General features: G+C 34.5%; 1 protein-coding gene across 2 annotated transcripts; it reads left to right on the top strand.

Moving 5' to 3' along the window:
- The first annotated feature begins 11,323 nt into the window (after positions 1–11,323).
- Positions 11,324–14,120, top strand: LOC120145856 (probable serine/threonine-protein kinase PBL21). Of its 2 annotated transcripts, none has more exons than XM_039159582.1 (6): positions 11,324–11,491; positions 11,649–11,771; positions 11,987–12,150; positions 12,282–12,471; positions 13,088–13,473; positions 13,583–14,120. In XM_039159582.1, exons 2-6 carry the CDS (start codon positions 11,672–11,674, stop codon positions 13,892–13,894), a joined length of 1,152 nt encoding a protein of 383 aa, XP_039015513.1. In that variant the 5' UTR covers positions 11,324–11,491; positions 11,649–11,671; the 3' UTR covers positions 13,895–14,120. The 2 variants fall into 2 exon arrangements, with proteins under 2 accessions (XP_039015513.1, XP_039015512.1); XM_039159581.1 differs by having other exon boundaries at positions 13,082–13,473.
- The last annotated feature ends 9,031 nt before the right edge of the window (positions 14,121–23,151 follow it).

The raw sequence follows: 23,151 nt of genomic DNA, 5'->3' as shown, positions 1-23,151 counted from the left end.
TCTCTCTCCAACAACTATTAGTATTAATTATCATTTAAAGATCGATTTAATTTTATTCAATCTAAATTCAAATTTAATTTTTTATATTTACGAAAATCAAAAGATTAGTCTAATTAGATAACAGTACAATATTATTAATTCATAAGTTAATAATTTATATATAATAAACTAAAAAAAATTAAAATAGTTTAACGATTTATATGCAATTGCAAAAATCAATAATTAAATTTCATATATTTGTATAAATAAATAAATAAATTTTTATAAAATACAATAACCAAATATTAAATCAAAATAGATGAATTAACATTTTTTTTATACAAGACATGCTTTGATATCATTAACTAATAAGTATAGACTAGTACATCACTAGGTGAGTCATAAGCAAAATACAAAGAAGGTGAAAGAGATAAAGGAAATCCGGCAACTCCAAGAGCAGCCTTGTTAGCAGTACGACGAATGTCTTGCACACGAACATGCCGATTGTTGTAATATCCGAGCGATAATTAGACCCCCGACATATCAAGTTGCGTCATAGTGAGATGACAGACAACATTCACCGCATCACTCTTGATTATCACCGACGAACACTGCAATTCAATCCCCATCTTTATTTCCAAAGTTATCGCTTCTGCTTCCACCACTGCAACATCACACGGTCCAGAGAAAGGGGTAGCATGACAGGTCAGCACGAGTCCATGATGATCACGAGCTGTACTCCAGTGGCCGATTTACCCGATGCACGCAAACAAGCTGCATCCACATTGATCTTGATAGTTGATGCCTATGGTTTCACCACTTGTCCATATGAGCATCAGAATCCAAACGATGCGATCCAGTAACCCCTTGGTCAAATCAAACGAAGCAAGAAGGGTTCTGCTTGAAGCAATCACCTGCCACCCAGGGATCATCGGATTTTCATGGACGACCAAGTTTCTCCGGGTCCACACATGGTAGAGCACTACCAAGAGTAGCTGGAACTCATCCAACGTAAGCACAGGTAACAAAGAATGAAGCCAATTACCAAATGAGCTCCATGGGCCAAAGACTATTACTGCATAGAATCTCGCTGCATACAATATTGTCCGAATCAAATTGCAATCTCTTAAAGCATGCATACAAGTCTCTGTAGCATCACCACACATCGAACATAAGCCCGAAGACTTACCAGCCAATTGTAAACGAAGACCGACAGATAGTCCCTCATGCAATAAACGTCAGCCAAACATCCAGATTTTGAGGGGACATGAATTAGCGTTTGTATATACAAAGATTATTTCAAAAACTATTGTCAATCTGGTCTCTGCAATGGTGATCTTATCTCACTATATTTGTTTATGTTTTGCATGCAAGTGTGTTCGATGCTTGCGAGGTCAATTTCAACCATAACAAATTTAAAATAAAATAAAATATTTTATCCCACCCACTAAACATTTCTATTATTCTTTTTAAAATTTTATCCACTAATCAACCTTTTTGATATTTTTAAGCGGCTCTTCCTTATTCGGTAATAAGTCTTCTTCTTTTCTTTTTTCTTTTTTTGAACTTTTATTGATTCATTCCTGTAAAAATATGATTGTGGGGTTTTTTTTTGTTACAAAGGTGCCACTAACAATCAGTGGTTTAGACCATTAATAATACTAGCTTTATCCTTATCAAAGATGCTCAGAACTTCGCTTGGAATTTGTTGGAAGAGCATTATGCCTGGAGAGGCGTTTCTTCTCGAGTGGGCAAGCTGGTCAGCAAGGCTATTAGCTTCCTGGTTGATTTGGTTGATCCTCACGCTCCAGTTAAGCACTAAAAGCCTGCGGATGCGACGGGTAAGAGCTGTTTCGAACATTTGGTCTAGAGAATTAAGGTTCTTCACTACTGTGCTATTATCCATCTCAACAATAACGTTCCTCCACCCCGGTTCGAAGCTATTAAGAGGCCACCAAGGACCACCGACAGTTCAGCTTGATAAATGTTGAAGAATCGGATGAAGAAAAATGAAAGAACACAAGAATTTTAACGAGGTTCAATAATGTGCTTACGTCCTTGGTGCCTAGGCGGCGCTAGAAGTTTTATTCAATGTCTCAAGGTTTATGTTACATCTCTATTTATAATAGATAAATCTGATACATAATTACAAAATTAACCCTTGTATCGTACTGCGGGGGCCTCTTTATCGGTATATTTATGAGTCATACCTAACAAATCTCTACCTTGGCGAATATTCTTCCCCTTAGGAGACATTCAATGTGGGTTGGATTACCTTACTTCTTTAACAACTCGAAACATTCAACAAGTCCAAGCAATGCTTGAACTTGTCTGTCGTAACTGGCTTGGTGAACATATCAGCGGTATTCTCATCAGTATGTACCTTTTGAAACAAAATCTCTCCAGATGCAACCAACTCTCTGATCTTGTGAAAACGTACATCAATATGCTTAGTTCTAGCACGATATACCTGATTCTTAGCCAAGTGAATAGTACTTTGATTGTCGCAAAGCAACTGAACTCCACCTTGCTGAACACCCAACTCCTTCACTAGACCAGTAAGCCATAAAGCTTTTTTTGCAGCTTCAACCGCTGCCATGTATTTAGCTTCAGTTGTAGATAGTACCACAACAGATTGTAAAATAGACTTCTAACAAATAGGCCCTCCACCAAGAGTAAAGACATACCCTGTCGTAGATCTTCTATTATCCAAGTCACCTGAATAGTCTGAATCCACATATCCTACAACCAAAAAATTATCCCGCTAACTACAAAAAACAATTCCATGTCCCACATTACCCTTTAAGTAGCGAAAGATCCACTTGACTGCTTCCCAATATTGCTTACTAGGTTTAGACATGTACTTACAAACTTGACTAACAACATGAGCTAAATCAGGATGAGTACATACCATTGCATATATCAAGCAGCGTTGAAACTCACTCTCTAGTCCTCTGACTTGCTCTCGTAAAGAGTTATTCTCCTCACGGGTAAGCCTCAAGTTCATCCACTCAGGTGGCATTTTCATTTGAAATAAGGACTCCTCAAGATGTGATATATGATCTTTTAGCTCGCCATTCATATCTTGAGACCGATTCATCTCCTCTTCAAAATTGGTCTGTAAATCTTCCATTTCTTCTGTTAATTGCCCCACTCTCATACTCTTTGTTTGGAATCTTTGCATCCAAGACCCAATCTCAGCCTGTTTTCTTTCAAGAATTCAGTTCCACCCCTGTCTCTCAGTCCACATTTTCTTTTTTTTTTCTTTTTCCTCCTCTAATTCTTGAATCCTCTGATCTCTGGCCTCGAGTTCTTCTAGTATATTATTCATTTCAGCTTCCAAACCACGGACTCGATGTTTTTCTGCTTCTCATTCCTTCAAGCTAGCTTTCTTCTCAGCCTTCCATTTCTTAGCTTTACTACTTTCAATCTTAAGCTGCTTAGCCATTTTTATTTTCTTAGTTTTATATATGTCCCGTAATTTCTTCTCGGCTTCAATTCTCCTAAGTTGGCGTTTGTTCTTAGCCTTCAGTCTTTGAATTTGTCGCTTCTCAATTGCCAACTCTTTAGCCCATTGTTGTGATGTCTTTCCAGGTCCAGACAACTTTGTCTTTTGTAGATTACAATATTCCCTTTTTAAGTCAGCCAGCTCGAGATCGACTTTCTCTTTATCTTTCCTCAACAACTCACATTGTTTAGCATGGAGACCCCTATCAAGATCTATCATGAACTTTTCTTGTCTTGCTTATTCCATTGCTTTGTCCCATTTTCTCCTTTCATCTTCAAACTCAGTAGTAAGAATCTCAGCTTGTGAGGGTACCACCTTGATAAGTTCTTCTTAAGGAATATTTCCTCCTGGATCTGGCAAAGGGACATTTTCGTTCTTCCTTGTAAATCTTCAAGCCTCATAGTCGGGTGTATACATAACATTTTCAGACACAACTTTTGTTCGAAAGGTTCTTTTTCAGGCAAGAGATAGATCTCGTGCTTTCTTCTTGTAATGGTCTCCACGATAAGTGATTTCAGATTCCTTCAAGCCACTAGTTACCGGAACAAATTGACGAGCTCTATATTGTATGAGAACCATTAATGGGGCATAGCTGACTCCTCCCCATAATCACAGCAAAGGGACATGATCAAGATCTCCACATCTAAATAAAATATTAGTATATCCAAGCTAAAAACACACCAAGCGATATCCCGATCCTGTAAATTACTAAAAGTTGTTATCCATTTTTTCCTTGGTAACCCTTCTGACCACTCTTTGCTCATAAATTCTTTCAAAGGCGAGTATATCGTAGAGAAGCGATGATAGGATACCTTATCTTCTTTCCAGAAGTGACTGCGAATCCATATAGTAAGTAGTTGAGCACATCCTATGAATCGACCCATTCCAATCTATGACAATTGTTTAGGGATCTAAACGTTTCTGCCAAAACTGCTGGTGCTGGATTTATACCCTTCTCCAATGTGTCAAAGAAATCTGCAACAACACTTTCTACATAGAACAAAGTCTTTGGAAATATCACTAAACCATACATGGCAAGAGCAAATGTGTCAAACCTCTTATCTTCATCTATATGCTCGAGTATCACCTTTTTAAGACAATGCCAAGGAAAACATTCGCTTTCTTCTTTTTGTTGAATATGTTATACTATCCAATTTTCACCTGTACCGGTAATCTTTACCATTTATTCTTGAAGGATTGAACTTTCGGAGGTTTGGAATAAACTTTATCCACCTGGATATTTTCAAAGTTAAACAGAGCTGTATACTCATCGATTGTTGATGTCAAATCTTGCCTGTTAAAAGTGAAACAGCTGTACGCAGGGTTCCAGAAATGAACCAGAGCCTTGAGCATCGGTTCATCTATCTTTACATAAAGGAATTGAGCTATGTCACCATATTTCTTGTAGAACCTCTCTTTGGTCGGTATTCTACATCTTTCCCAGATCTCTATCAATTCTTGTAAATCGTTTTGCTTGAAATTAATATTGACATCTGTGGATAACTGCGATATATAACCTTCAGGCAAACTGTCTCCTTTTAATTTTTTTTTCCTCCGACCAGGCTCGTACCGCTGGATTGAGTTATTCCTTGCTATGAAAACTCTTTTCCATTTCAATGATCGCTCTTCTAATATGATGATTACTCGGTTAATCAACACCTTTCTTTTATTAATGATGATTATGCAAATGCGAAGATGTAAATGCAGATGCAAGAATGACGATATATGTAATGTAAAAAAAATGACGCAAAAAAAAAAACAAAACAGGTTAGTGCCACAAACAAAAGAGAAAAATGAAGTACTAACAAGATAATTAAAATATGTTATCTACATATAACACATACCCAATCATGATATCTACTCGAATATGCTTTAAATAAATAACAATCCTACCTAGACATGCTTTCTACCCACAATGATGTATTTACAAGAAATTAATCCTAACCACATGGTATCTAGTTCGCATGCTTTTATTTGAAAAGAAAATATATTCTACAAATTTAAAGTAAAAGATAAAGGTTTAGAAACGCTCCTCCTTTGTGTACACCTATTTTAGGTATCTACTGACAGATAAAGGTTCGGTATGTCTATACCTAGGGTGATTGTTCTATGGTTCACTATATGCATGGTTTAGGCTCTATCAGGAAAAGGTACTCGAATTGTCCTTGATTTTGGTGCCCCCCTTGGGCTGCCAAACCCTCGATCCTCACCCATTACAGGTTTCAAGCGGAACGAGTTCAATTCGAGAGGATACATTCCCTTATGTCCATGCGGAGAAACAATTTATCTCACGTAGACATAAGGTATATGAACCCTAAAGATTACTTGCTAAAACCCATACGGAGAAACAAATTATCTCGCGTAGGCTAAGCTTTCATCTCAACTTAAAAGGGATGAAGCTCGTAAGAGAGCTTATGTTATACAAATGCCAGTTATGTGTGTAAGGAGGAACATTCAACCCTTTGACTCAAAAGGAAAACGAAACCACTCGACAAAAACTTGGGCAGATCTGAAAACAAAAATTAAAATGTTAGTATATAAGAAAAATGAAGCAATTACAAACTTCAATAAATGAATCATAAATTAACTAAATACTCTAACTCATAATTTCCACCAAACGACAATGTGTAAGCGACTTACAACCTGACTCTCTAAATCGTCCCCAGCAGAGTCGTTAAGCTGTCATAACCATTTTTGGGTGGGACAATTAAATATTCGTTTTAAAAAACAGTTACAATTTTTTTTAATTTTGGGAAAATAGATAATTTAGAATTAATTTGGATAGAGTCGCCATCAACCTTTGGGTTAGGTTGGTCGAATACCTAAATATGTCTTTTAAAAACAATTTTAAGAAAAAAATCATTTTTAAGACAAAAACTGGTATGCGTTTACCAAAGATTCGATTAAAACGAGTTCGGGAGTCGGTTACGCGTGGGGAATGATTAACACCCCCACAGCGCCCAAAATTAGTATTGTGTTACTTACAAATTGTCAAAACGGTGGAAATCCTGAATCAAATATTAAGTTGGAATATGATCCATTTATTGAATATTAATTAATTTGCTTCAAATTGATTAATTAATTAGAGAAAATTCTTTAATTTGAAAAGAAATCTCGACATTAGCAATCTTGTGTCGGGAAATCTATTTCTTATTCAAATTCAAAAATTTCATTCTCATTTATTCTTTTTAAATTCGAATCGAATATAATTTGAATATCAATTTTTGCATAAAATAATATAATAATTTTTTTAAAGAAAAATAATTTTAATAATAAAATATTTATAGTAATAATATTTTAATCTTTAAGAATGAAATAAAATAATAAGCAAGAAAAGCTAATGTTTGAAAATAATTAATATAATTTATAATGTGAGAACAACATAATTTTTTAAAAATAATATATATATATATATATATATATATATATATATATATATATATTATAAAACGTAAGCTTGCCATAGAAGTAGTTTCCAATCACATTGACCCATAAAATTAAATTGTTTAAAAAGTTTTAAATGATAATGGGAGCTCCACTTGCAAAAGTTTTTTGAAAATAAGGACAATGGAATCTCATGACATTTTCAATTTGATTATTATGTTCCATTATACATTTAATATTTAACGTTAATAAGGACGTCAAAACTAATTGAAATCTAAGATCTATACATACATGAAATATGATAAATCGAAATGAATGAATAAAAAAACACGGCAACTAAAAAAAACTTAATATGGTTAAATTTAAATAAATAATATTTAATAAGAACTTAATCATGTAAATAAACCTAAAATAATAATATTATGATAACACTATAACTAACATAAAATAAATGCAAAATAAAAAGGATCAAAATAATAATTATTCATTTTATTTTAGGACCTAAATAAAGGACTACAAAAGTATGGAGGACCTATATGGCTAGTTTCCCTAAACGCAGAGATGATAGGTCAAAACGTCGTCGTTTTGCCAATCATATTTGAGCCTAAATATAGGCTAAATTTTCAATCTTCTCTCATTTTTCTTCCTTTCAGCCGAATGAAGAGAGCATAATAAAAATGCTCTCAATCCCTCTTCAGGGAGTTCCTCTGCTTGTCGCCGCCGGTGGACTACACGGCGGTTCACGGTGGCCGGCGCGGCGGCGTACGACGGCATAGGGATCAAATGGTCCCAAAAGCTTCCTTATTTGATCATCTACCCGAAAAACACCTACTTTCAGCCTACAAGTAACCCAAATATCGTAAATCTTCGAGTTTACCTTCGAAATAAATAGAGAACGCGACCATTTTCGGGCTTCCACGGTCGGCTTTAAGACTTTTCGATCTCCAGTGTAAGTTTCCTTCCTTTAATTCTTTCGCAAATCTCCTCGAAAATGCTTCCTTTTTTCCTTTTTCTTTCTTCAAATCTCTCTGCCCCCCCCCCAAATTGCTTCAATGGTTACATGTATTTATACTGGTTTTTTTGGGTTGGAGATAAGTAGATTTTCCACTAGTTTCAAATAATGGCATAGCAATACTGAAATTTTTGTATTTATTTTAATTTTAGTGGATGTCTGATTTATTTGATCTGTATTTTTTATGTTTTGGGTGATGTTTGGCGTAAGGGATGACGTTCTTTGGCGGTTCGAAGGCTCAGAGGTTGCTCGGCATTCACTGTTGGAGGCGGTAGCTTCATTTAATTTAGGGTTTCAAAAACCCTAATTTCATATTATTGGGTTGGGCCTGAGTCTATTGAGTTAATGTATTTGGACTCTGAATGGGTCTTAAATACTGGGTTATACTGGGCTCCAGGATTGGCCTGTAATTTTATTTTAATAATAATAATAATAATAATAAACCCTGACAAAAATAGGTGTTTATTGATATATTTGTATATAAACAAATATAGGTGAAAATTTTAATTAATAAAAGGGTAAACTCTAAAAGTGGTCACCAAATTTCTAGGATGCGTTCATTTTAGTCACCAAGTTTGATGTAATATAGAAGGGAAACGATTTTGTCTTATTTAGAAATATCACATGGACTTGACATGATGCATTCTTGTCCTTTTCTACACAAAAATCATATCAAATATTGTTTTTTCCCTGAAGTCCCTAAAATTGAGAAAGTACCCAATTCCCCAAAAAGTTTACATTTAAGCGTTGTATACATTGAGACCACGAGAGGGACACTGTTCCTTATTCTTCCTAACCCCACAAACACTAAACGCTCCTTTTAGTTTGTCCTTTAGTCAACTACTATCACAAAAATAATAGTTTCAATAAACTAAATCTCATCATATGAATATTCCTATTTAACTTTCATTTGTATGCTATAACTAAATGATTTTAATAATTAAGAAAATAATCATTATCTTTTAAGATTCGGGGTAGTTCGATATTCATTGTTAAATGACTGGATTTTTTAAATAAATATTATCGTATAATCATTTAGACTAATCAAAAAAGAACTTCCATCTATATAAATCAAGAAACCAAATCAACTGACACAACAATAAAATTATATTTTAATTTTTTAAAATAACACATTTATATTTTAATCTCTTTAAAAATTATAATATCTTGAAAATTAATATAATACTAAAAAGTTATTAAGCTCTCTTAAAATATTATTTAATTTGTTTTTTAAAATAATGTAATCTTTATATTTCAATATAATATAAATTTCATCACGTATGTATTTTTCATAAAATCAATTTTGATTTAATTATGAGTATATATTTACTATAAATTTAATTATAATTACTAATTTTAATTGCATTCATATCATATATAATTATGATCACGTTTTTTGTCAATCTAGGGTAAATATAAGATATTGTCTATTTAAATATAATTCACAATCATTTAACTTTGAATACTCACGTCTCTAGCATTCATAATACTCGAACTTAGTTATCAAGAAATAACAATAATTTTTTTATCATCGAGCCCGTTTGATTCGTATAATTATGATCATACTTGATAGAAAAACTAAAAGTGGATATATTTAATTAAGAACAATGGGTCATCATGCAGGTGATTGAAGGAATGAATAAGGACAGAAAACGCGTGTCCCCATCTAACGGGCGGTCCCATCTCCATCACGGGCAATCCGCGCTTCATATGCTTCCTGCAACCTTTAAATTTCCCATTTCTTATTAACAAATCCAAATTATAAAACAACCTAAACTCCACTTTTCAAAATCGATGTGTAGTTAAAATATGATTAAATTAAAATATTTAAATTATTAATTATAATAATTATAATAAAAATAATTATTGAGCGATAAATTAGGACTAAACTAACCTACCTCAACTTTTTTTAATTTCTTTAGTTTCACTTGAGGGTCGGTGGTGAAGATCGGAGAATAATTAGAGAGAAAAATGTTTAAAACAGAGAAAAATAAAATGAGAAAATGATACTTAATAATTAAATTATTTGAAATTTTAAAATTAATCTTAATTGCAGTTTAAAATATATATTATTTGTTTCGTAACTATTTTTAAAATTTAAATTGGTCCGAAATAAATTCTAACTTACCCTAGTTTCTTCTCTATCTTTGTGTCGTTAAACTTTTTTTTTAATCTTTACAATGTAAGTGATTACGTGACATCAACTTCAGTGTTGGTCGTCTAATATTGTTAATAAAATTGTTTTATTATTTTTCAATTTTTTAATTTTTTAATTTTTTAGTTTTTAATAGTTTTATTTTTATGATATATTTTTTTCTGTCTTTGTCGTATGTTTTTTTTATGGTATATTTTCGGTCGTTTGGTCGTTGTTTTAGTTTATATTTTTATCAGGATTAGATTTGAAATCATCATGACTAATTAAGTGATGCTTATGTGTTATCATGTTGATCTTCCTACTTTACACCCTCAAATTAGATTTGGATACACCATTTATACTTTGGACAATTTTGTTCGCTTTGCTCGATTCTAATTTACGAGTTGTCGACGATCTTTCAATAATTTTATCTCATTTTATGATTTTGTTTGTCAATGCATTCCGATATATTTGTGTGTGTATATATATATATATATTGTTCAAGTTTTTTTGGTTAAATTTTAACCTTTTTTGTGTAAGGTCATTGTGTAATCCTAAATGACTAATTTTTGTGTTAATGGTTATATGAAAATATTCTAATTTTATGATTAGTTTATGATTATAAACATACATTGTAATTATGTATATTTTATCGTTTTAATAAAATTAAAGGTTTCTATAAAAAATTTTAAGTTGGCCCAGTAGTTTGACGTGAGCTTTCAATCCTGATTAAGGTTTGATGATTCTAAAAATAATATGGTTTTAATTTTTTTTCTAACAATACGATAAAATTTTGAATCTTTTAAGTATAAAAAATTATATCAAAACGATATCATTTTGATGCAACGGTCACATTAATAAACATTAATTATGTCATTATACATTACTAATTTAATTATAAAATAATATAATTAGATGTAAAATTAAAGTTTAATTTTATAATTAATAAAATTAAAAATTTAATTATATAACTTAGTACTTAAAAGTTTTGGGTTCACACTTCTTTTTTAATCATAGATTCAACATCATGAGGAGTAAAGTTCTTGTTCCATAAAAATTACTTTTAAAAATTAAATAAATAAATTAGTGTTTTTTAGTGTAATTTAGTTTTTTAATAAAAATGAATTAAAAATAAAGTAGGAAAAAAAAGCAACCTAAATATTGTTTGCCAATAAACATGGGACTTATTTTCATTTTCTCTATTTTACCCTTTCCCCGCTCTTCTCTCCTCTGTTGTACTTGTAATTTTCTTGTTCTAATCCACTTCCATTATTACCATTTTTGTCGTTTTCCTATCTTTATAGTCCTTCGTCATTTCCCGGACTTATGCTCTCTGTATTTGCAATTATTGGTTGATTTTTCGTGGTTACTGTCTTTCTGGTCCCCTTTCATTCACAGATTCCCAGTTCATTGCGCTGTTTTTTCGCCGTTTAGAATCCGAAAAGCATTCAGCTGAGCCGAAATTGTATTTGTTCTTCGTTTTCCCTTTTCGGGTTCCTTTTTTTCAACAACAAAAACGTTTACTTTACATGCAGAACGTTGAATTCGATTCAAGGAAAGAACCGATGGAAGATTTTGGTTAATATCGTGAGTGTTCAAAGTTCAAATTTTTTGTTGCTCAATTGCACTGATTGTGGAAGTCAGCAGAGAGAAGATGAGTTGTTTCCCTTGCTTAAATCCTCGATCTAAAGATGCAAGGATCGACATTGACAATGGAAGTCGAACTACTTCTCGCCATTCCGCCGATTCCTCAGGTTTTTTTTTTCATTTCCCTGTGATCTATTATTCTTTTTCTGTATAAATTTGCTTATCTGGGTTCATTTGTTCTTCGTTTTTCTAACCAGTTTCCTGCGCTAAGAGAAGAAAACATGTCTAGAAGGTAATGTTAACTATTTTAACATCGAATTTCGTGTTGTTTCAGTGGAATTGGTTGTTGATTGCTTGTCTTGTTTTGAAATTTTGGTTACAGATCATAAGAATGGAAGTGAACAAGGAAAAGGCTCCAAAGACGATGGAGCACGTAGGTTCACATTCCGAGAGTTGGCAACAGCGACAAAGAATTTCAGAGAAGCCGATTTGCTCGGGGAAGGAGGATTCGGAAGGGTTTTCAAAGGTCGATTGGAAACCGGAGAGGTAAAGATTGCTTCTTTTCATTTCATATTCATGTATCAGTTTGGTATATTTCTAGAATTTGTTCTGTATTTTACTTATTAGGTAGCTTTTAAATTTGAGCTGGATCATTTATGTTTTTTGTAACCGACCAGATCGTCGCGGTGAAACAACTTAATCACGATGGTCTTCAGGGCTATCAGGAATTCATTGTTGAGGTTCTTATGCTCTGCTTGTTACACCATGTGAACCTCGTTACTTTGATAGGCTATTGCACCGCTGGGAATCAGAGGCTCTTGGTTTACGAATACATGCCGATGGGCAGTTTGGAAGATCATCTTTTCGGTAATGTTTACTAAATACAGAGTTCCATTGAACATGGAAGGTCATGCTATTGTGTGTTGTACTTTAATAATGCAGAGCTCTAGGTCTCATTCAAGATTTTCGCTATTGATTTTGAAGCTATGCATGGAGAAATTCAATTTTGAATCTACTAATAATGTTTGTTTTGCTGAATTTTTATTTGTTTTGCGGTGCATTATGTGTAAAGCTTCCGTAATTTGTCCCAACAGTTTATGCTTCAACCAAATGCGATATTCGTCTTAAAGCAAGAGTGCATAACATCTAAACCTGTTAGAGTAGCCTTAGAATGTGTGCTATACATGGCCGTGCTGCCCGTGCATCGTTGAAAATCATAATCACTGTTGAATATGCCTAGCACTTGAGAATGCAAATATTTAAAATTTGGCCTCAAATGGGAAGTATTTTTTACCTTGTCTTCCCACTTGGATGCTTGGTCATGTGCTGCTTTTATTCGTATTATTCCATATAGTTTTTAATATTATCGTTCTCGTATGTAAAGGGATTATTTCATATAGTTGTGTAAAAGCAATAGTAATGCTTCTGATTGTTGCAATGTTTCCTCATAAGCCACTAATCGAATGTGTTTCTACAGGTTTAGAACCAGGACAAGAGCCTCTGAGCTGGAACAATCGTATAAAGATAGCTGTTGGTGCTGCTCGAGGAATTGAATATCTACACTGCAAGGCCAATCCATCCATCATTTATCGTGACTTGAAGTCTGCAAATATTTTGCTGGATAATGATTTCAACCCTAAACTCTCGGATTTCGGCTTAGCAAAGTTGGGACCTGTGGGTGACAATACCCATGTTTCAACCAGGGTGATGGGAACATACGGATATTGTGCTCCCGAGTATGCCATGAGTGGCAAATTAACTCTTAAATCTGACATATATTGTTTTGGTGTGGTGCTATTGGAGTTGATAACTGGACGAAAGGCAATAGATTCTACTAAGAAGCATGGAGAGCAGAACTTGGTGTCATGGGTAAATTATCCTTCTATTTATTTATGGTTTGATCCAGTTTGACTTTGTTCCGATCCTCTTCTTCCCCTATGTTCTCTCTGTTATATAATTTATCCCTATCGTGTTGCAGTCCCGTCCGTATTTAAAAGACCAGAAAAAGTTCAGCCTACTGGTTGATCCTCTAATTCGAGGATGTTATCCTCGTCGATGCTTGAACTATGCAATTGCAATTACTGCCATGTGTCTCAACGAAGAAGCCAACTTCCGACCACTTATCGGTGATATCCTCGTCGCACTCGAATATTTGGCTTCTCAGAGTCAGAATTGGCCTCCCGAATCACAGAATGTCGATGCCCACAATGGTTCACAGTCCTCACCGATGCAACCAGAGAAAGGGACCCCTCGTCGATCCAACCCCAGAATTCGTTTGATCGCTGTTTGAAGTTATTCAGTAAACTTTGATCAAGTAAGCTGCAACTCATTTTTTGTTTTCAGATTATAGCATAATTTAGAATTATCTTCCTTGTTGTCACAAGAACGAAACACATCGGTATAGGTTGTTACCCGAAGGTCGACATGATCGAACATAATATTTACCGTCAAGCGAGTACATGTACGAGTAAATGTATGTGCATCCTGTTATCCAAGGGCTATCTGTTCATTACTTCCATGAATTCCCTTTTATTTATTTATTGTAAATGGAAAGATTATATATAGCTAGACAGACATAAAGATATATAGAGTACCATATTGTGGGAAACATTAAAGAGTAGATGAGTGTTTGTCGCCTTCTTACCCCCCCCCCCCGAGTTTGGAGTTTAGCCACAACCAAGCAGGGAAACATTAATATTGGTCACATGGATGATGTAATTCGGGTTATTGATATTCCTATCTCATCTTTGTGGGACTTGTACCATTGTGTCGAATCATATCCACTTTCAAAAACCCCAGGGGAATTACTCCTTACCCCCATCTTATTAATTGCCCATTTAGTTTTCATTATTTATGCCTTCTATTAATCTGGTTTTAATTCTACTTTAATTAAATAAATTTAAAAATTGAGAAACCAGGATAGGAATAAGGGAAATCTTTTTTTTTTTTGGGGGAGGGGGGGAGGGGTGTTATGAGCACTAATCATCGAGTAAAATTCAGCATTTGGTTAATGATAACATTTTTTTCAAAACATTTGTTCTATTGATGAAAATTAAAGAGAGCGTATGAATCAATTTTAAAATTTAAACTCCAAAGTAACAATCCATAAATACATTAAAATAATAAATACTATTTGATTTTTGAGTATAGTAAAATATTAATTAATAATTTAGTATTTTTTTGTCTATTGGAATTTTTTTTGGATAAGTTTCATATTATTATCCAAGAAGCAATAGAAACTCACTGCTACAATCAAACAAGTCACAAAACAAGCAACACCTCCTAGGAGTTGCTAATCCCCCAATCTAAACAAAGATTTCTATTGTTAGCACTATTTTTTTATGACAACGAGTTGACTTCAGCCTAACAATTTCTTTAATACCGCTAACAACACTATCAACATCTCTACTAATGCCCTTAAACTGCCTATGATTTCTTTCCTCCCATATACAATATACATATGCACACTAAGTTATTCTAAATATAGACACAAAGAGGGTTTTGCCTTTAAACCGAGAGATGGCCCAATTCAGTTCCTCGTCCCAGCACCCCACCATTCTGTCAACATTACATAACCGGGTAATCACCTCCCAAACAGCCTTTGAGAAGGAGCATCCAAAAAAGATGTGGCTACGGGTCTCAGCCTCAGTTCCACACAACCTGCATTTATCTTCCACCCCAATCCCCATTCGAGCAAGTCTATCAGCAGTAGGCAATCTGTCAAGAATAGCCATCCAGGCAATGAGGGAGTGTTTAGGAATGTGCAAAGGAAACCATACAACCTTATGCCATTCCACCTTCTCTTTCCTTCCCCTAATCTCTTGCCATAGCCAACGAGTTGTAACCTTGTCCCAGTCCATGATCCCTGAGAACAAAGGTTGCACTTCCTCCCTTAACTTTAGAATTTTCCGTATACTCCAACTAAAGGAAGGCTTGCTTGCAACAGACCAGAAGTCAACTCCTTTAAAAACATATAACCTCACCCAGGCGACCCAAAGAGAACTTTCAGCCATGAGAAGTTCTTTAACCAATAACAGAATACAAGCTTTATTCCAGCAAGCTAAATGCTTAAGGCCTAAGCCTCCCTCAGACTTAGGGGTACAAATGCTTTCCCAGCTCACTCGGGCTCCCTTAGCTGGAATATCACCCCATTTCTAGAAAAACCTTGCACAAAGCTGGTTCACCCTTTTAATCACAGCAGTGGGCAGAACAAGTTGCCTACACTAGTAGTTGGCAGTGCTAAATAAGACTGACTTCACCAGTTGCAATCTGCCTGCATAACTCAACCATTTATTGGACCAAAGTCCAAGTTTTGCTTTGATTTTCTCCACTAGACTGGCACAATCTTTCACTGTTAATTTCCTAGGGACAAGAGGCACCCCTAGGTATCTCACAGGAAGGCAGCCTAGTTTGAATCCAGTAAACTCATGGACCAATGTCCTAAGATCATCATTCACACCAGCCATGAAAATTTCAGTCTTAACAGCATTGAGCCTCAGCCCTGACATCTCATAAAACCTTTCCAAAACACAATTCACCCCTACAATAGAATCAAATCTACCTTTGCAAAATATGAGTAAATCATCTGCAAAGCATAAGTGTGTTAGGTTTAGTTTCCTGCACTTAGATGAAATTTGAATATTTTTCCAGAAGCAACAACATCCAGCATTTTTGATAAGACATTCATAGTAGCCACAAATAGGTAAGGGGATAGGGGGTCCCCCTGCCTGACTCATATTCTCCCTCTAAAAACCCTACTAGACTGTCATTCAACACAATGGAGAATCTAGAGTCCATAACACAAGCATCTATCAATCTCTTAAACAAAATAGGCAACCCTAATCCTTTCAAAACAGAAAGAAGAAACTTCCATAGTGAGTCAAAAGCCTTCTGCAGATCAGCCTTTATGGCATACCTAGGGGAGATAGAACCCCTTCCATACCCTCTAACAAGCTCCTGAGCTAGGAGGGTGTTGCCTTCAATTTTCCTCCCCCTCACAAAGGCTGATTGGTTAGGGGCTATCACCATAGGGATAAATTGAACCAATCTGCTCACTAAAATCTCGGTAACAGTCTTGTAAAAAACTGAGCAACAAGATATGGGTCTAAAGTCCATGGCTTTACAAGAGTTAGGTAGCTTAGGAACTAAAGTAATAGCAGTGGAGTTAAATGCAGGCAATATTTTTGAGGATTCAAAAAAATACCTCACAACAGCTATGAAGTTTGCTCCAACAATGTCCCAGGCAGAATGAAAAAATCCAGCTGTGTATCCATCAGGGCCAGGAGCCTTATCCTTACCTTGATTCCAAATGGCCACTTTGATCTCATCATTAGTAATATCTTTGATCAAATCAACATTTTTACCTGCTGGCAGAGTGTAACCCAGCAGGTCCCTAAGAAAGCTGCCAGAACACCCTTGCACATTTGCATCTATAGTACCAATTTGCCTTGTGAAATGATCCACCAATTCTTCAGCTATTGAATCAAATGTGTCAAGCTTATTGCCTCTCTCATCCATCAACACTCTTATAGTATTTCTCTTCCTTTTGACAACAACTTGGGAGTGAAAAAGTTTAGTGCACCGATCACCATCAAGCAGCCAATCCACTTTAGCTTTCTACTGATAAAACAACCTTTCAGCTTTCTCTAATTCAGTAAGCTCCAAGAGTAATTTTTTCTCTTCTATCACAGCATCCAAATTCCTTCCAGATAAGGTGAGAACCTGCTGCTTCTCTAATTGTTCTCTTTTTTCAACAACCTTCCCAGAGATATTAGAGAAACACCTTTTATTAAAAGTCTTTAACTCAGGTTTCAATCTCTTCATTTTGCAAAACAAGACTTGCATGGGGTTCCCTTGCATAGACTCAGCCCAAGACTTCCCCACTACCTCCTCGAAATCAGGGTGCAATGCCCAAAAATTAAAATATTAGAAAATTGATAAATTAATAATTTATCTTTTTTTATTATCTAATAGTAAATTAGTATTTTTTTGAATGAAATAATTTTTTAAAATAACTACTAAAAAATTATATAAAAAAATAACAAGCTACTTATCGAATCGAATAGAACTTTGTGAGACTCAATTCGTTAAGGTCTCGAGTTGAGTCAACCCGAGTCGAATTTTTACCGAACTTTGACCTAGTCGAGTTTGAGTTGCTCATGAGCTGCTCAACTCATTAAGCACCCTAGACTCGAACCGGAAATCAACCGATCTAATTTTTACCCTATTCGATATCCGACCTTACCCGACTTACTATAAACCCGAATTAAAACATAACCGGAAATGACCCAACCGAGATCCAACCCGAATCAAGTCTAATCAAAATGACATGACGCAAAATGATACGGTATGAATCACCCGTTTCTTACCTCTAGTTATTTCCATTAGCTGTTAGGAGCTTTGGGAAAATAAAATGTTGTTCGATGACCATTTTATCGAGTTAGACAATAGTTTGGATTGAAGCTTGAGGTTGAAGGACAATGTGATAAGGTGTGTGCAGTTCGAGCAGGTTACGGATGGAGTAAATATGTACAGAAAGAAGTTCTTTGACCTGGAAACGACTATCAACTGGTTTGATTAAAGTAAATAACGATGATGTAGCGTGATTTAGTGATTAGTGATGAATCTTAAAATATTTTTGAGAGTGAGTATATGTGTTAATAACACAAATTTTATACGTTGGTAAGCACAAATAAAATTATAGGCGATCACAATTGATAAAATAAATAAGTAAAAAAAAATAGAATTTCTTAATGGATACTTGTCCGACCTAAATATACAATAGATCCGCTACTAATAGTCCGCTACTAATAGTGATGGTGTTACCGCCTGTGGTGGTGTACTTAGGGGCGATCAAGGCGAGTGGTTGTTAGGGGACTTGCTCGGTGATCATGGCTGAGCTTTGGGTAGTGCGCGATATCCTCGTACACATTTGGAGTAAAGATTATATATAAGGTCGAGCTTGACACAGACTGATGAAATCATTCGGATTATGAAGCGATAAACCAATGCTCTTCAAGGTATTGCCGTTGTTCCTGCAGTAAGGGGACCGTTAAACCAAAACTGAGCTTCAACTAATATATATGGGACGTGATGTTAACAGAGTAACTCATGCGATGGTGATCGTGAGACGAGGGACGTGGACTAGGCATGTTCTTAGCCATAAAAAATTCGATTGATTGATTGTATCATTCACTGGATTCGAGGAGCTATGTTTATATATATATAAGAATAAATTATTGTAAATGTCATTTTTCATAATTTCATCTTTGATCATTAAAATTTTACAAATATATTTTGGATATTTATAGATTTGTAATAATTTAACTATTGAGATGTCGATTCTAATTATATCAGTGACACGATATGTTAGTAAATTGGTTTTTTTATTAAATTATTTGATCTTAGATTTTTTTTCAACCCTCTCTTCTAACTTTCACTGCTATCATTCTCTATCAATGTTGCTTCAACCACCTTATCTGATAAGTGATGGTGTCGAACCAAAACCTCTTTCTTCCACCGTCATCACTGCTTCGATGATCTTCTCCGATCACCGTCACTACCAAATAACTTCTCTACTCATCTCTTTCCTCCTATCGGTTTAGCTTCTTTTAGACAAAGTTTAAAAACTTTGATTCTTCTACTTGCAAATTGTTGACCCACCATCGATCCTGAACTTGATGCCAAAATGCCCCACTTTGCCCCTCCCTTCATCCTCTCTAATTAGTTTTTAGGTATATCTTGTAAAATCTTAGAAATATTAAACTTTATGCCTTCTCATTCACCGATCTCTACACTCAGAAATAAGCCTATGTCCAATTAAAAACTATTCATTTTCCCTAACATTTCACATCATCGATGTAACAAAAGTTAATAGATCAATGATTAAATTATAACAAATCGATAACGTAACTGATCAAAATATATTTTTTCAATTTAGAGACTAAAATAAAATAAAACCAAAATAAAAGTAACCTATTTGATAGATTACCGTAAATATGACGAGACTCGATGAACATAGAGACACTTTTTGCAGATCAAAAGTTTGAAGGCTCAAAAACTTTGAGAAGCACAAGATCCCAGTACTTGGATCTCTAGAAACTGCATTAATATGCATGCCTTTTTGCAGTAAACAATCTATTTGATCTCTCTAAGGAAGACCACAACAGTACCACACCAACCCTATTTAGCTAATCTATAAACAAACCAAGCAATAATTAGGTCTGCTTGCAACTAGGCTCTCTAACCTTCGAATCATTTCTCATATACTACATAGCACATTTCACTGATCCATCTCACACAGCTAAACTTTCATGGGACCATAAAATAGCAATTATAGTAATACTATTATGACTACTAATTTACTTTAATATTATGTCTTCACTGCATCAACAATTTGGGTTCCATATAAAAAAATCTTATTATTATGTTAAATTATTATATTATAGTACTATTTTCTTGTCATTTCATGGGACAAAGATCTAGAGATGTGAAGTGTCGAGAAATTACAAGGGGTCCGGCATGGCTCGACTTTCAAAGTAACCCAAAAGTCATAGGCAACATTGATGAAGTGATTGTGAAGGGTGGAGCATGCCAAGAGTCGAGGGTTCTACGTGGTCCTTCGGGATATATATGTAATCCGTTGGAACATATATGTTGTTCTTCGGGACACATATTTGTTCATTTGGAATATATATGTGACCCTTAAGGAGTGGTCCTTCGGGACATCTATGTGGTCCTTCAGGACATATATGTGGTCCTTCAGGACATTTCTACGTGGTCCTTCGGGATAAATTCTATGTGCCTCTAGTGAGAATTTATACGAACTGTGGTGACAACATATGTACACAACCTCAATGTACTCACATATCTTTAGTTCTCACAAGTGTATGTAGGCAAATAAAAGATATAACATAAGAAACTTTGTGTAATGTTGTGTGTTTTGCTTTGTGGAATGTATGATATGATATGCATGAGTGTTAAGGATAAGATCACAAGATTAAAGGAATGGATGCAAATAATATTAATAATAATAATAATGTGAATGATGATAATGATAGTATAAATATATGTATGTATGCAATGGTCATATTAATTGTTAAATGATTTTTGCATGATATTAGTGTGTGAATTGTTCATGCATTGTTAGATAATTAAGGTTTTCTGTAGTCGTTTTATATGTCTCACTAAGTCATCAACTTAGCATGTGAGTGTTTCACACGTAGGTTTTGAGAAGATTGAGGAGTAAGACATGTCAGCTTCTCTTTTCCGGATATCAGATCAGAAAACCATTTTATTAATATGTATTTTGTTATATGAAGTGTAGTTGACATGTAAATAAAAGATTTGAATTGTATATGCTCTGATAAGTTTTGTAAACCCTTTTTATTGGAATAATATGAATTATGAAGTTTTATTTAATATTAGTGGGAAATTTTCATTATTGTGTACAAGTAAAGGTTTTGAAAAGTCAATGTGACACCTCGTACTCGTGTTCGGGTCGGATACGGGTCGGGGTGTTACAATCAACCTCCATGTTCTCCGGGACTGCCCCTCGGCAAGCACGATCTGGAACTATCTCATCCCAAGCCACTACAAGATAAATTTATATTCCTCGAATTTACTTGACTGGATTAGAACCAATCTTACAGATAATATTGTAGTTTTGAACTATACAAATCTTTATTGGAGGCATCTCTTTGGCGTCTTAATCTGGCATATTTGGAAGCAACACAACTCCTTTGTATTTCAAGGGCAAATCAAGTCGGTAATGAAGATCATTCATATAGCTTGTGTTGGTAATATTGACTGTAAAATCACACCATTAGCACTAATTGAAAAATAAATAAATAAATAAATCAAATCAACCGAAATCGTGTCATGGTAAAAACTACTGCCTTATAAATGAATTCACCCGATGTGTGTAACTGTTCCGATAAGTGTATCGTCCCCCGAGGTTAGCACGGTCTCTCCAAATTCTATACACCCGAAATCGAAGTGGACTGCTAGTGGTACTGCTCCTCTGATCGTCGGAAAGACTCAGAAGCTTAGAAAGCTTTGAAAGAGTTGAGAAATGTTTGAGTGAATTATGAATGAGTTGAGAGTGAAATGAACTCTCTATTTATAAGATACGTCCAGGGTAAAAACGTAAAAGAAAAATCAGAATTAAAACTTTAATTTAATTCCAGAAATTTAAATCTTTGTAACTCCTCATATTAATCATATGAAACTACTAAAATAACACAATTAACCTTACCCTCATAATGTCCAGTTTCATTATATAAAATCCATCCCATTTGAAACTCCAGAAATAAATTTATGTAACTCTTGTAACCGACCCATTAACAGATTGTTGCTTATCTTGAACAAGTTTGTGAAATATTTCAGGTCCATCCAAACGTTTCTTTGATTAATATTAAAAACTGACCGTTTTAATTATTATTTCATAAATTAATACATACATCATTTAATCAGTTGTTACCCTCTGAGATTATAGAATTCAAGTAGACCTCTTGGGCACCTTATAAATATTAAAACAAATGTTCATTCACAATCCTTTCTTTTGTTCTGTAAAACTTTCTTTCGAAATTTCTCTAAAAAATATAGAACCCACGCGGACGTGTAAAAGACACATATTGCCACGAGCCATGAGCCTCGACCTCATCCTCAAACACGAGCACGAGTTAAGACGAGTCGGATGGCCAGCGGCGGTATGCAAGAAGCCCCCATTATTCTCTATCACTCAACAAGAGAGTGGAGAATGTAAACATTAATATCCAATCCAATGTATTTACTCACTCGACGTGGGATTAAGCATACTAACGTTTCCCCACTAATGCGAAAAATTTATTCTGAAACTCAAAAACAATCTTTCCAGAAGAGCAATAGTAAAATTAGTTGCTTAAACACTAGTGAACGTATCTTGAACTAATACATTGTGATGATGAGCAATCCTTCTCTTAGATAAGTAAAACTAGTCTTGAATTTTCTAAGATAGGGGTATACTCATAACACATAACTAACCCCCTCATCCACCTGAGTCCTCAATATATATATATATATTGGCCATCTTACCTATGGGTTCTAGTAAGTGTGCTAGAAAAATAGCCCAACCTTTTTCATATAAGGTTGCTAATCTTTCTCACTTACATAGGTTATTTCATCAGGTTTATCTCAATATAATACACCCTTAAGAGGGCTATGAAATGATTAATGATTTATACAACAGCTCAACCTCACAGAGGGTATGATGACTTTCTTCAAGTTCATTATAAATGAACCACCCAAACTCTGGGATAAGAATTCATTAAGAATAAATATTCAACCTCTTTAGTCTGTGAATTCAATGTCATTCTCACTAGGATCATCCAAACTTTGGATTTGAATTCATTAAGAGTTTTTCATAAAACTCAACATTTGCTAGCGGTAAGCTCATCTTGTCATTTTTAATTAAGATTACCCACTCAACTCTAGATTATGAACTTATTAAGAATATATATTCAGCCAAAATCAATAAATTCATCAAGTTTCTCTTTGATAACGGTGCCT

This window comes from Hibiscus syriacus, unplaced genomic scaffold (genome assembly GCF_006381635.1).
Source record: "Hibiscus syriacus cultivar Baekdansim isolate YM2019G1 unplaced genomic scaffold, ASM638163v2 tig00110895_pilon, whole genome shotgun sequence".
NCBI classification, from domain to species: domain Eukaryota; kingdom Viridiplantae; phylum Streptophyta; class Magnoliopsida; order Malvales; family Malvaceae; genus Hibiscus; species Hibiscus syriacus.
This window is presented reverse-complemented; position numbering and strand designations above follow the sequence as displayed.

What these genes read in the sequence shown, in the direction of transcription:
- LOC120145856 (XM_039159581.1), top strand. Translation starts at nt 11,672, where the DNA reads ATGAGTTGTTTCCCTTGCTTAAATCCTCGATCTAAAGATGCAAGGATC. An exon ending in CCATTCCGCCGATTCCTCAG is followed by an intron (nt 11,772 to 11,986) that starts GTTTTTTTTTTC and finishes TTTTGGTTACAG; the next exon opens with ATCATAAGAATGGAAGTGAA. An exon ending in TTTGGAAGATCATCTTTTCG is followed by an intron (nt 12,472 to 13,081) that starts GTAATGTTTACT and finishes GTGTTTCTACAG; the next exon opens with GTTTAGAACCAGGACAAGAG.